This window comes from Bombina bombina, chromosome 4 (assembly GCF_027579735.1).
Source record: "Bombina bombina isolate aBomBom1 chromosome 4, aBomBom1.pri, whole genome shotgun sequence".
NCBI classification, from domain to species: domain Eukaryota; kingdom Metazoa; phylum Chordata; class Amphibia; order Anura; family Bombinatoridae; genus Bombina; species Bombina bombina.
The window spans coordinates 438,504,527-438,518,168 of NC_069502.1; the positions used below are offsets into that span (position 1 = coordinate 438,504,527).

Genomic DNA, 13,642 nt, shown 5'->3' on the forward strand with positions numbered 1-13,642 from the left:
AGTAAATACACTATAACACTTTATTAAATATAAATATTGCATAAATATGATTTTTCATGTTTTCATCTACTTAACTGCTAAGGGCTCCAATGCATATATATATATATATATATATATATATATATATATATATATATATATATATATATATATATATGTATGTACATATGTATTTATGTGTTTATTTGTGTATATATGTCTGTAAATACATATATGCACATATAAATACACATGTACACATAAATATAAATACATATCCATCTTTAGACATGTATATGTAGCTATCTCTGTTAAATCTCTTTGCCTGCCTTTTTTTTTTCTAACATCTGAGACCTCATATTTTTGAGCACTTATAACTTTTTAATGCAATTTTTTTAAAATTAAGCAGAGCTCTGAGGCCGCAGTGTCATAAATTGTGATTATGCTGAAGCGTTTGTGTTTACTTTCAACTTGTAATACTAGCTCTACACGCACGCAAACACCCGCAATAAACCAATTTTTGCTTGTGCATAACTGCTAGCGTGCCACTCGTAACCTTGCCCCTAATGGTTTAATATTTTGTTGTTGTAGATACTAGTTTATATTAGTTACGTTTGCTTTTGCCAATAAAACACTATGTAAACCTGGTAGGGTTTTTTACATTTTGGAAGATCCATTAAAAATAGCAAACATCGGATTAAAGGGACAGTCTAGGCCAAAAAAAACTTTCATGATTCAGATAGAGCATGTCATTTTAAACAATTTTCCAATTTACTTTTATCACCAATTTTGCTTTGTTCTCTTGGTATTCTTAGTTGAAAGCTTAACCTAGGAGGTTCATATGCTAATTTCTTAGACCTTGAAGGCCACCTCTTTTCAGAATGCATTTTAACAGTTTTTCATCACTAGAAGGTGTTAGTTCATGTATTTCATATAGATAACACTGTGCTCGTGCAGGTGAAGTTATCTGGGAGCAGGCACTGATTGGCTAAACTGCAATTCTGTCAAAAGAACTGAAATAAAGGGGTAGTTTGCAGAGGCTTAGATACAAGATAATCACAGAGGTTAAAAGTATATTAATATAACTGTGTTGGTTATGCAAAACTGGGGAAAGGGTAATAAAGGGATTATCTATCTTTTAAAACAATAAAAATTCTGGTGTAGACTGTCCCTTTAAGTTTTATGACACTTCACTTTTCAAAAGATTTTCAAATACTGCATCTAAATGCACATTGCTCTGTTCCATTTAGCTGTAAACAATATAATAGCTCCTTCTCCATTTAGATTTTTTTATTAAACTATTTTGGCACAAAAATACAGTCAAGTGGAACAAATATTAAAAAAATTGCAAAGGTTTATTGAACAGTATTTGTTTTGCAGGATTTCTACAGAGGTATAGGTTAGACGTAGGTCTGGAAGCTAAACTCAGCTGTTGGTTTAAGGAGACCTCGAAAACAATATCTGCCCAAGCCTTTTCCTGGTAGTCAGACAATATTAATAGATTTATGAAGGGTGCTGAAGAGATTCTTGTGTATTTTGTCCTTCATTTTTTTTATTACTTGACTTTCTTTTTCCTTCATTTTACCCTGACAAAATACTTCAAGGCACCATGTTGTGTTACTTCCCTTGAAATGTGCCCTTTGACCAGATTATTTTTCTATGCCATACAGTTGATTTACATTGTTCTGAAAAACATCCCTGGCAGCACTTTAGGAGGAGCTAATCATCATTGCTTACACAGGCACTGGCTTAAAGACGTAACCTGCCTCATCGTCCCTTCTCCTGTAAGCAAGCCTGGACACAATAGTCAGGATAAAGGTCTCTATGATCAGCAAATGGTTGTTCATCACTGCAAGTAGAAACAAAGTTCAGTGTGAAAGAATGGAAAGAAGGGCAATATGGTACTGTAAAAAACTTAAAGGGACACTGAAACCAAATTTTTTCTTTTGTGATTCAGATAGAGCATGACATTTTAAGCAACTTTCTAATTTACTCCTATTATCAAATTTTCTTCATTCTCTTGGTATCTTTATTTGAAATGCAAGAATGTAAGTTTAGATGCCGGCCCATATTTGGTGAACAACCTGGGTTGTTCTTGCTGATTGGTGGATAAATTCATCCACCAATAAAAAAGTGCTGTCCAGAGTTCTGAACCCAAAAAAAAATCTTAGATACCTTCTTTTTCAAATAAAGATAGCAAGAGAACGAAGAAAACTTGATAATAGGAGTAAATTAGAAAGTTGCTTAAAACTGCATGTTCAGTGTCCCTTTAAAGGGATATTTAACCCATATTTTTTCTTTCATGATTCAGATAGGGCATGCAATTTTAAGAAACTTTCTAATTTACGCCTTCTATAATTTTTTCTTCATTCTCTTGCTATCTTTATGTGAAAAAGCCGGAATCTAAGCTTAGGAGCCAGATCATTTTTGGTTCAGCACCCTGGGTATGGCTTGCTAATTGTTGCTACATTTCAAATGAGAAGTAGATTTTTTTTATGATAAATTATTAATTTTGCTTCCTTTTCCTGCCTCCTGTATCATGTGACAGCCATCAGCCAATCACAGACTCCTATATGTACCATATAAACTTTTAAACATGCTCAGTAGGAACTTCTGTTTCAAAAATTAACATAATTTGATAATGGAAGTACATTTGAAAGTTATTTTTGTTTATTTTTGTTTTTTGCTTTTTTTATTTAATTTTTTTTAATTTAAAAGCTTTATCTAAAATTTTGACTTTAATGTTCCTTTAATAAATACATATTATTAAATAAATTAGTTCTACTCTAATCTAAGTTGTATCACTTTATAATTACACAGTACCTTTAAAAATAAATTTAAGTTCAGTGATTAACTGGTATCACGTTTTAATGTGTTTCAATTAAATTAGACTTAAATTTGTTAATGTACATTAGTATGTTTCATTCAGTATAACCCCAGCAAAGGCGTTAAACACATAGGGATTGATCACAATTCTATAGACAAACGTATCAAGTGACATGGACTTTAATGATGGTTTTCTGCCAATAGATATATTTTTCTAAGAGGAGCGATGCATTACCGCTGGGAGCTAGCTGAACTCATTTAGTGAGCCAATAATTTGAGGCATATGTGTGTAGCCGCCAATATCACCAGCTAGCTCCCAGCAGTGCTTTCTGGTGATGAGCCTATAAAATATATATTAAATAAAATATACCTGGATAACAAAGTAAATTTGAGAACAGAATACAATTAAAAAGTCTCTTAAAATTTCAAGCTCTGTCTGAATTGTGAATCTTTAACTTTGACTTTCATGTCCCTACAATAAGTTTATAACAATCAGTAAAAATAATTGGTGAAAATGAAGAAATAAAGATTAAACACATAAATATAAACACTATATACAATCTACACATAAATATAAACACTATATACAATCTACACATAAATATAAACACTATATGCAAGCTAAGGTAGATTTGTGGATTAAAAAGTCCACAGAATAAAATAATGTCCTTTCTTCTTTCATTTAGCAGTTTAAATCAATTTAATTGCTGCAACAGATTAGGTCCAATATACATTTTTCACATTTGGATTTCTACAGACCTGTTGAAGCAATATTTAACTTGTTTACAATACATTCTTAATTGTGTGGACTTTTTTATTGTGAAAAATCTGCATCTGTGGTATCTATCTTCTTTATTGGAGATGAGCTAAATTTCTAATCTTGTTCAGTCTATTAACCCACTTGCAAGTCCCGCCCCTTACACATACAATTTCTAATTCTAAAGTATTGATTTCAATGTGGTGCATCAAACAGCATAAGCTAGAAATGTTCTTAAACTTACTCTGCGATCTAGCTTTGGCTGCGTATGGTGGAACACATGGTGTTTGTCCAGTATTGGCCAATATACTGAAGACAGAGTGTTGCACTGTGGTCAAGATTAGTAAGAGCTGTAAAAAAAAAAGTAATAATAAAACTGTTTTTTTTTCAACAAGGGCACAGCAACACCTCTTATTAATTCTATCATTTGTTTAACAACATAAACAATCTGACATGTGTTTAAATTAAAGGGACATTGTTTATACCTGGAAAATTGTGAAGACAAAAGGTCACACTTTTTTTTTTTTTTTAATAATTTTTATTGAGGTTTTTTGTCAAAATAAACATTTGGTAATTATCAATATGCAATAAAAAAGAAATCAGAAGAGTATTACAAAGTAAGCTGCAAACATATGACAAATAGGTAAACCAAATGATTGAAAGACAAGTACTTTTTCACATTATACAGTAAACACCAAGGTAGCTGAAGACCTACTACATGAACCAAACAGTCACTTTCAGGCTATATGGGGTTACTGTAAATAGAACAAAGAGTGAATGAACATAAATTGGAAAGAGCCACTCATGGACCCCTATTGAAAAACCTCATTTTTTGTTTTCTAGGATAATATAATGTCAAGCTCCCTTACTGGTAAATGGGTTTATGTTGAAACATTGGAACACCTCCATAAAATTAGCTAACAGCTGAGTTAAAATAGCATGCGTAGGTGACACATATTAGCGATCAGACCTGCTGATCTAGACAGGGCATATAAACGCATTCCTATTGAGTTATGAAGGGTTAGATACTAAGGGAGCATTTAAGAGCTGTGATACAGGAGCGGTATAGACGAGATAAACCGCCTTGTTAGTCCCCCTAAAATAGGGGATACATTATTGTAGGGAGGGGGGGGAGGAGGTGGTGTTTTTCATGTTTTCAGAATTATCTCACCATTTAGGAGCATTAAAACGAAATAAAATGCACTTAGAACTATCTTCACTATATAAAACATGAACAGGGAGAGTTTAAACACGCAATAGTAAGCTAAGCAAATACAATATAAGGAGATATGCTACATTATATATGCTAGTAATGTAATAGCTATACCTGAAACTATGTAGCAGGGCATATTAAGAAATGTGATGGGAAAGGAGGAGTTAAATTTAAATGAGCGGAATCAAGGACAAGGATTCCCATTCTATCTGACATTAGCAAGTAGGACCAGTCGTGATAAGTATATACAGTGTTAGGCCAGGTTTGATATATACCCCATTATCTACGGGAAATACTGTCCCTAAAGTAACAGGTGGGAGTCTACAGTTACATTGCAGTCATGTATGCCAAGTTAGAGATAGACTTCCCAGTTGCTGCTTTTCACTTTAAGTGTAGGAGTAGGGACTCAGGAAAAGGTATACAGGATTGCTCATATTGCATAAAATATTAGCATTAATGAGTCAAGCATGCAGTAATAGGCCAAGTAACAGAGACACAGAGGGTAGTGAAATAATGTTTAGCCTCTCAATAAGATGGCTATATTTAAGCTATAGAACATATTACGCTGGAAATTGTTAGAAAGTGTAAGCTGCCCAACCTTCCTATACATATATGTTATTTTTAGGGTCTTAAAGATCCTGTTAGACTCTAGTAAGAGATGCCTACCTCTTGATATAATTAGGGAGCTGCAAGTTTAATTGTAATGCCTTCCTCACTTACCAATATAGCTATATATGAGTGTCTACAGCAATTGAATCCTCTACTAACAAGTTAAAATGCCTACCTAGTTATAAAAAGATAAAAATAACTCCAGCATTTTAGGCATGATGATCAATTAGGCATTCTAGTATAAACAGAGAGTAAGATTTAGGTTTTTCCACACACTTAGAAACCTTGTTGTCAAGACACGGGCCCTATGCCCAAACAACAAGCAAAACACTCAACTTTCCCTCAATTATCTATATAACATTTTACAATGCCTATTGTATTAAGTGAGGAATCTGAGTTAAGAGGACCTAAGCTGAAAGACAGTCTAATAAGGCATACCAATGGGCTGTAGGTATGTATATATGTAGGCATCAAACATGTAAAATATATCATGAACATCAACAACGTAAAACAGGATTAACATAAGGCTAATAAACAGATTTTAAGATGAGAGAAGCAAAATTTGTCAGTGAGACATTTAACAAGCGTATAGCGATCTAAACTTATGTCCCAATGTACAATCAGCTGGATAGAAATCGCTTAGTATGGGCAGCTTAGTCAATACCCTGCTTGTCTCTAGCTTACCCTAAGACAAATTTCCGCAGAAGGTTATACAATACAGTAGAATGGACCAGAGACAAGGAGGCAATTATGCTTTTAATCACTTAGCCAATACCCATTTTAAGGCCTCTCTGTGCCCAAGTTGTTAGGCGTCCATGACCCCCTGTATCTCTCTGTGACCAGAAGGAATGATGCAGGTAACACTGTCTCCTTGTGAGAGAAAACTGTTGCGATGCTGTCCGCATACTTAGGCTCACTAGAGAAATACTATGAGTGATAGGGTGGCAGTTAGTGCTAATGGCGTCAAGGCCCTTTATACTTGCTTGGAATCTCAGACTTTCTTTCTCAGCCAAGACGTCCATGCGGGTAAGATCCTCAGTTATGAGGTGCTGTATGGCCGCGTTGGTAACTGAGGGCTCAGAATTGATCTCCTCTGCCTCACGGAAGATCTCGGATGTAGCTGATGCAAAGCTTGTGGGGAAAGCCGGGCCCCCAGAGCTTCCCTCCAGGTAGTGTTCGCCTCGTCTGGGCTCGAAAAAATCGCTGTCTGGGTTTTGCACAACTCCGCCGACTCAACATCTCCAGCAAGAGCGGCAGCTAGCTTATTGTGGTGTCGGATTAGGAGTTTGTTAAGCTCCACAAGTAACTGGCAGGTATCGGCCATAATAGCTGCTTGTTTACAAAAGTGGTAAGATGGCCGCCGTCTTTAGAAAGGCAGAGTAGGTTTATTAAAGGGACACTCAATCAAAATTAAACTTTCATTGTTCAGATAGAGCATGCCATTTTAAACAACTTTCCAGTTTACTTCCATTAACAAATTGTGCACATTCTTTTTATATTTAAACGTTTTGAGTCACCAGCTCCTACTGAGCATGTGCAAGAATAAGTGTGTATGCATTTGTGAATGGCTGATGGCTGTCACATGGTACGTGTATGCAATTGTGAATGGCTGATGGCTGTCACATGGTACAGGGGGAGTGTAAAAAGACATAACTTTTAAAATTGTCAGAAAAAAATCTACTACTCATTTGAGGTTCAGACTAAGTGCTATTGCATTGTCTTGTTATCTTGCATTTGTTGATTATGCAAATCTACTGTGTTGACTGGTCCTTTAAGTTTGAACCACATCCGGCAGTGAAATTACAGAGGTAAGCGACCTCCAAACAGCAATTAAAAGATTGTAGAAAGCGACTCACAATAGCAAAGGTTCCCTTTGTATACCAAAACAAGCGGTTTTAGATGCCGCGTGGTTAGGGGTAACAGTCATGGCCGCTATCTATGAGCTGTATTCAAGCTCCTAGACTCACTTTTAAGTTGTTGCGCTGACAGGGAGATGCGATCCTCTCATTGTTCTGTAGTCAGGTAATTAACCCATAGCTTCTCAAACCTTAATTTACACTTTGATTGCTATTCTGGTGTAGTTTTTGTGCATTTAGAGCCGGAGCTCCATAATCATGCGACTGCTCCTCTAGGCTGCTGGCTCCACCCCCAAAAGGTCACACTTTAATACCAGAGGAAAAGAGATTTAATTTCCACCTATGGAAAGTAATTCAGCTTTTGTAAAGACTTCCAATACATTTCAATACAGACATAAAGAAAAAAAGACATATAAGTGAAACTTATTTAAGTGATTTCATTAAAGGGACAGTCAAGTCAAAAATAAACTTTCATGATTCAGATAGGGCATGCAATTTTAAACAACTTTCCAATTTACTGTTATCATCAAATGTGCTTTGTTCTTTTGGTATTCTTATTTGAAAGCTAAACCTAGAAAGGCTCATATCTATGATCATTTCTAAGCCCTTGAAGGCCGCCTCTTATCACATGCTTTTCACAACAGAGGAGAGCTAGTTCATGTGAGCAATATAGATAACACTGTGATCACGCCCGTAAGCTTGTGGCAGACACTGCACTAATTGGCTAAAATGCAAGTCAATAGATAATAAATAAAATGTCATGTGATCAGGGGGCTGTCAGAAGATGCTTAGATACAAATTAAAGGGATAGTCTACACCAGAATATTTATTGTTTTAAAAGATAGATAATCCCTTTATTACCCATTCCCTAGTTTTGCATAACCAACACAGTTATATTAATATACTTTTTACCTCTGTGATTATCTTGTATCTAAGCCTCTGCAAACTACCCCTTATTTCAGTTCTTTTGACAGACTTGCAATTTAACCAATCAGAGCCTGGCTCCTAGGAACTCCACATTCATGAGCACAGTGTTATCTATATGAAACACATGAAGTAACACCCTCTTGTGGTGAAAAACTGTGATAATGCCCTGAGCTAAGAGGCGGCCTTCAAGGGCTTAGAAATTAGCATATAAACCTCCTAGATTTAGCTTTCAACTAAGAATACCAAGAGAACAAAGCAAAATTGGTGATCTTTTTAAACAATAAAAATTCAGGTGTAGACTGTCCCTTTAAGTGATGATTAGCACATGATTGTTTGGGTTCATTTTTTCAGATAGAGCAACTTTCAAAATTACTCCTATTATTATTTTTTCTTCTTTCTCTTGTTATCTTTATTTAAAAAGCAAGAATTTAAAGCTTAGGAGCCGGCCCATTTTAGGTTCAGCACCCTGGATAGCGCTTACTTATTGGTGACTTCATTCAGCCAACCAATAAGCAAGTGTAACCCAGGTTCTGAACCAAAAATGTTCCGGCTCCTAAGCTTTACATTCCTGCTTTTGAAATAAAGATAGCAAGAGAAAGAAGAAAAAATAATAATAGGAGTAATTTTGAAAGTTCCTTAAAATTGCTGCTCTTATCTGAATGATGAAACAACAACAAAATTGGATTTAGTATCCCTTTAATTTATTGGCGTTTATAACTTCAGTATCTAACCCCTACATACACAAAAAAAAGGTGAATTTGATACATATCTTTTTTTTTTTTTTTATTTAACACAGAAAAAAATGTGAATCAGATTACATGTCTGCAAAAGGAGGTACCCTATGCCCACAGTCTGTGAGATGGTCTGACCCCCTATTACTGTATATAGTGACACTGTTTAACCTACCAGTACTGTATATAGTGAGTTAGTGACACTGTAATCTGCCGGTGAGATGGCTGGCCTGACCCTACCCACCCCAGTACTTTATAGAGTGACCACAGAAGTCTGTGACATGGTCCAGCCCCCCGTACTGTATATAGTGGTACTGTATAGTGACACTGTTTACACCCGCCAGCCATGCTGGTTCCACAAACATACACACATGCACACACACATGCATAAATACACACACAGTCACATACATACTGTACATACATACACACATACACACACACACCAATGGGTAAAACAGAAACACTAACCCCAGTAGTCAGAGACACTAGTGAGGCATCATGTCACACTCACATGATATCAGTGCAGGCAGTGGCAGGTCAACGTTTTTTTTTATTGGGGGTGGGTTTAAATTTTTTTTTTTTAAGCTGGGCCCCCACCCTCAGGGTCCCAGTCGCAGTTGGGACCTCTGCACCCCCTGTAGTTTTGTCCCTGAATATATGTATCCCAAATGACTCTCATTTGAATAAAAGCAGGTTATTTTTTATGCTTATTACTAGTTGATACGCCTGCCCAGAGGGAAGTCTATGAGTTTTAAATACAACCCCCCAAGCTACAAAAAAATAAAAAATAGAAATACAGAAAAAAATAATCACATTATCCAAAATAAAAAAATTAAAACTAATCCCTAGGAAAATAAAAAAAGCCCCCCAAAATAAAGCCCCCCTAATCTAATGTTAAACTACAAATAGCCCTTAAAATGGCTTTTTTTGTAGGGTATTGCCCTAAGTTTAACAGCTCTTTTACATTAAAAATAAACTAAGTCCCCCCTAACAGTAAAAACCCCCCAAAATAAAAAAACCTAAAACTAATAAACCTAATCTACCCATTGCCCTGTAAAGGGCATTTGTATGAAAATTGCCCTTAAAAGGGCCTTCAGCTCTTTTTCACTGCCTTTAAAAGGGCATTCAGCTCTTTTGAGATTTGACCCGCCAGAAAAAAATAATCACATTATCCAAAATAAAAAAATTAAAACTAATCCCTAGGAAAATAAAAAAAGCCCCCCTAATCTAATGTTAAACTACAAATAGCCCTTAAAATGGCTTTTTTTGTAGGGTATTGCCCTAAGTTTAACAGCTCTTTTACATTAAAAATAAACTAAGTCCCCCCTAACAGTAAAAACCCCCCAAAATAAAAAAACCTAAAACTAATAAACCTAATCTACCCATTGCCCTGTAAAGGGCATTTGTATGAAAATTGCCCTTAAAAGGGCCTTCAGCTCTTTTTCACTGCCTTTAAAAGGGCATTCAGCTCTTTTGAGATTTGCCCCAAAAAAACCCTAGTCTAAAAAAACAAAACCCCCAAAAGATTTTTAAAAAAAACTAACACTAAAGCCCCAAATAGGTACTCACGGTTTCAGAAGTCCGGCGGAGAAGGTCTTTTTCCAGGCGGGTCCATCATCTTCATCCACAGCAAAGGCGGTCCGGAGCGGTCTTCCCAGATGTGGCGATTCTCGGTGGTGGTGGCGTTCCTCGACAGCGGCGGTCCTCGGTGACATGGAGGCTCCTCTTCATCCGATGTCTGTGGTATACTGAATATTGAATGCAAGGTACCGCAATCAATTTGGGGTACCTTGCATTCCTATTGGCTGAATTTTTCAAAACAGCCAATAGGATTAGAACTACTGAAATCCTATTGGCTGTTCAAATCAGCCTATAAGATTTCAGTAGCTCTCATCCTACTGGCTGTTTTTGAAAATTTCAGCCAATAGGAATTCAAGGTACCCCAATAAATATGGGGTACCTTGAATTCTTTCTTCAGTGTGTGGTGGACAATCACATGAAGAGGAACCTCTACGCCTTCACTGAGGACTGCCGCCAAGGAGGAGCGCCACCGATGACTGCCCCAGAGGATCGCCACTTCTGGGAAGACCGTTCCCGACCTCCGCTCCGTACCACCTTCGCTGTGGATGAAGATGATGGACCTGCCTGGAAGAAGACCTTCTCCGCCGGACTTCTGAAACTGTGAGTACCAATTTTGGGATTTAGTGTTAGGTTTTATTAAAAAAAAATGTATATATATTTTATAACTTAGGTTTTTTGGGGGGACTTTGAAAAAGAGCTGAATGCCCTTTTAAGGTCAATGCCCATACAAATGCCTTTTTCAGGGCAATGGGTAGATAAGGTTTATAAATGTTAGGTTTATTTTATTTTGGGGGGGTTTGGTGGGTGGGGGTTTTTACTGTTAGGGGGGACTTTGTTTATTTTTATTGTAAAAGAGCTGTTTAACTTAGGGCAATGCCCTACAAGAAGCCCTTTTAAGAGCTATTGGTAGTTTAGCATTAGATTAAGGGGTGTTTTTATTTGGGGGGGGACTTTTTAATTTTCATAGGGACTAGATTTAATTTTTTTATTTGGATTATTTTTTATTATTTTTTATTTTTTGTAATGTTAGCCTTTTTTATTTTTTTGTAATTAGATAATCTAATCTGTAATTTTATTTGTATTTTTTATTGTAATGTAGTTTAATTTTTATTGTATATTAAGGGGTTACTTTAGGGGGTGTTAGGTTATGCTAGGGGGCATAGTCATTAAATTAGTTTTTTACATTGTGGGGGTTGGTGGTATAGGAGTTAGTTGGTAAATTAGGTTTAATGCGTTGTGGGGGGTTGGCGGTTTAGGGGTTAATAGATGTATTAGGTAGTTTGCGATGTTGGAGTTTGCGGATTTTGGGATTAATAATTTTATTAGGTAGTTGTTGTTTTTTTACTTAAAGGGCCATAATACCCAAATGTTTAAACACTTGAAAGTGATGCAGCATAGCTGTAAAAAAATGACTAGAAAATATCTCCTGAACATCTCTATGTAAAAAAGAAAGATTTTTTACCTCAAAAGTTCCTCAGTAGCCACCTCCCATTGTAAAGGATTTCTAAGCAGCATTTTAGTGTGTGTGTCCTAGGACAGCTGAAAGGATGAGCCTCGTGAACTCTCATATTATTTCACCAATCAGGTAAAGGAAGCTTACTATGAAATCTCATGAGAGTTAAGTCAAATCTCATGAGATCACAGTAAGAGTTCATGACCTCAGCACTGCTGATGCTGATTGGCTGCTGTTCATTTCTTCATTTTTTTTTATTTTTACCTGCAGCTGGGAGAAGCTGAGTATAACTTTTTACACAGAACTTACTCTGCTGAGCTGAGGAGATTGTGAGGTAAAATATCTTCCTTTTTTATATAGAGATGCTCAGGTGATATTTTCCTGTCAGCTTTTTACAGTTATACTGCATCAGTTTCAAGTGATTTAGCATATGAGTATTATGTCCCTTTAATACTTCATGCGGGCGGTTAGTTTATTTTTTTCTTAATACTTTACTTCGTACGGGCAGTTAGTTTTTTTTTTAAACACTTATTGCGGCGCTTAGGGTTTTTTTTTTAATACTTATTGCGGGCGGTAATTTTTTTTTTAATACTTATTGCATGCGGTTAGGTGTTTTTTCATACTTATTGCGGGCATTTTTTTTTTTTTTTTTTTGTAATGCTCTGTTTGCCTTTGCTGCATCCCGGTGGATTCCGAAAATGGCAGGGTGGTGAAAGAATCCCCATCCACCTGCGGTGGATTCTTTCACCACACTGCCATTTTCGGAATTCACCTGGTGAATTCTTTTGGCTGCGCACGCAGCCAACATTCCTTTGAGGATGTGTGTGCAACTGCTGATGGCGACGAACATTACAAAAGCAATTATAGTATAGATAATAATACTAGTCCTAAACGCCGTGTCTATGGGCCAAAATCCCCATCCACTTGGATCCCCTCTCCCTTCCTACTTTCCCTTCCCTGCCACTCTCAACTTTTTTTTTTCTCTGTAGTACAGCGGTCTAGCCCCCGTGCCCCCCCTCGCGCCCCCTGCTCTCGTCCCCTCCCCTCGCGCCCCCCCCCCTGATCCTCACTGACTGATCCTTCCTTATGGGCAGGCATGTTTGTCCTTGCGCAGTCTCTACTGCGCATGACTGCATCAGACAAACATACTTGGCCTTTTATAAAATAGGATGATGAAATTTGTATAACCATTGCACAACTGTCTGTATATATATTTTTTTTTTACAATATTTTGCCATAAGGAATTTCATACTGTTGCTCGTACTAAAAAAACGACTTACTTTTATGGGAAAGGAGCTTGCTAGGAGCCCTATTAATTAACCATAAACAGGGGTCAACTGGTAGAAGAATTTCAAGCATCTTTGGTGTCTCATCAGCTACATTTTCCCACATATTTCGAATAACAGCACACTGCAGAATATATATGTGACATGTCCATGGGAATGTCCGCATCTCCAGCACTTATCACCGCAGTTTTAAAATATTTTTTTTAATTCTAGTGGACGAGATACCATCTCTGTATTTTTTCTGATTTAGTTCTATTAATCTACCAGATACCGCCACCTTAGAGATGTGTGAAAAAACTTGGTTCGCTTCTGCACATCACCTATGGAAAGTTGCTTCTTTTACTGTATGAGCAATCAGTGAACTATTTGCCTAAGGAGGTAGTGACTGCCAGTACCATCAATAGCTTTAAATAGGGTAAGG

General features: G+C 36.5%; 1 protein-coding gene across 1 annotated transcript in view; it reads right to left on the reverse strand.

Annotated features, from left to right (window-relative positions):
- Positions 1–1,697: 1,697 nt before the first annotated feature.
- Positions 1,698–13,642, reverse strand: part of LOC128655422 (organic solute transporter subunit alpha-like) — an 84,352-nt gene continuing 72,407 nt past the window's right edge. The window contains exons 7-8 of the mRNA XM_053709055.1: positions 3,807–3,912; positions 1,698–1,828 (exon numbers count right to left, since the gene is read on the reverse strand). Coding sequence (XP_053565030.1) covers positions 1,713–1,828; positions 3,807–3,912 — 222 coding nt within the window. The 3' untranslated portion in view covers positions 1,698–1,712. The remainder of the gene's footprint in view (positions 1,829–3,806; positions 3,913–13,642) is intronic.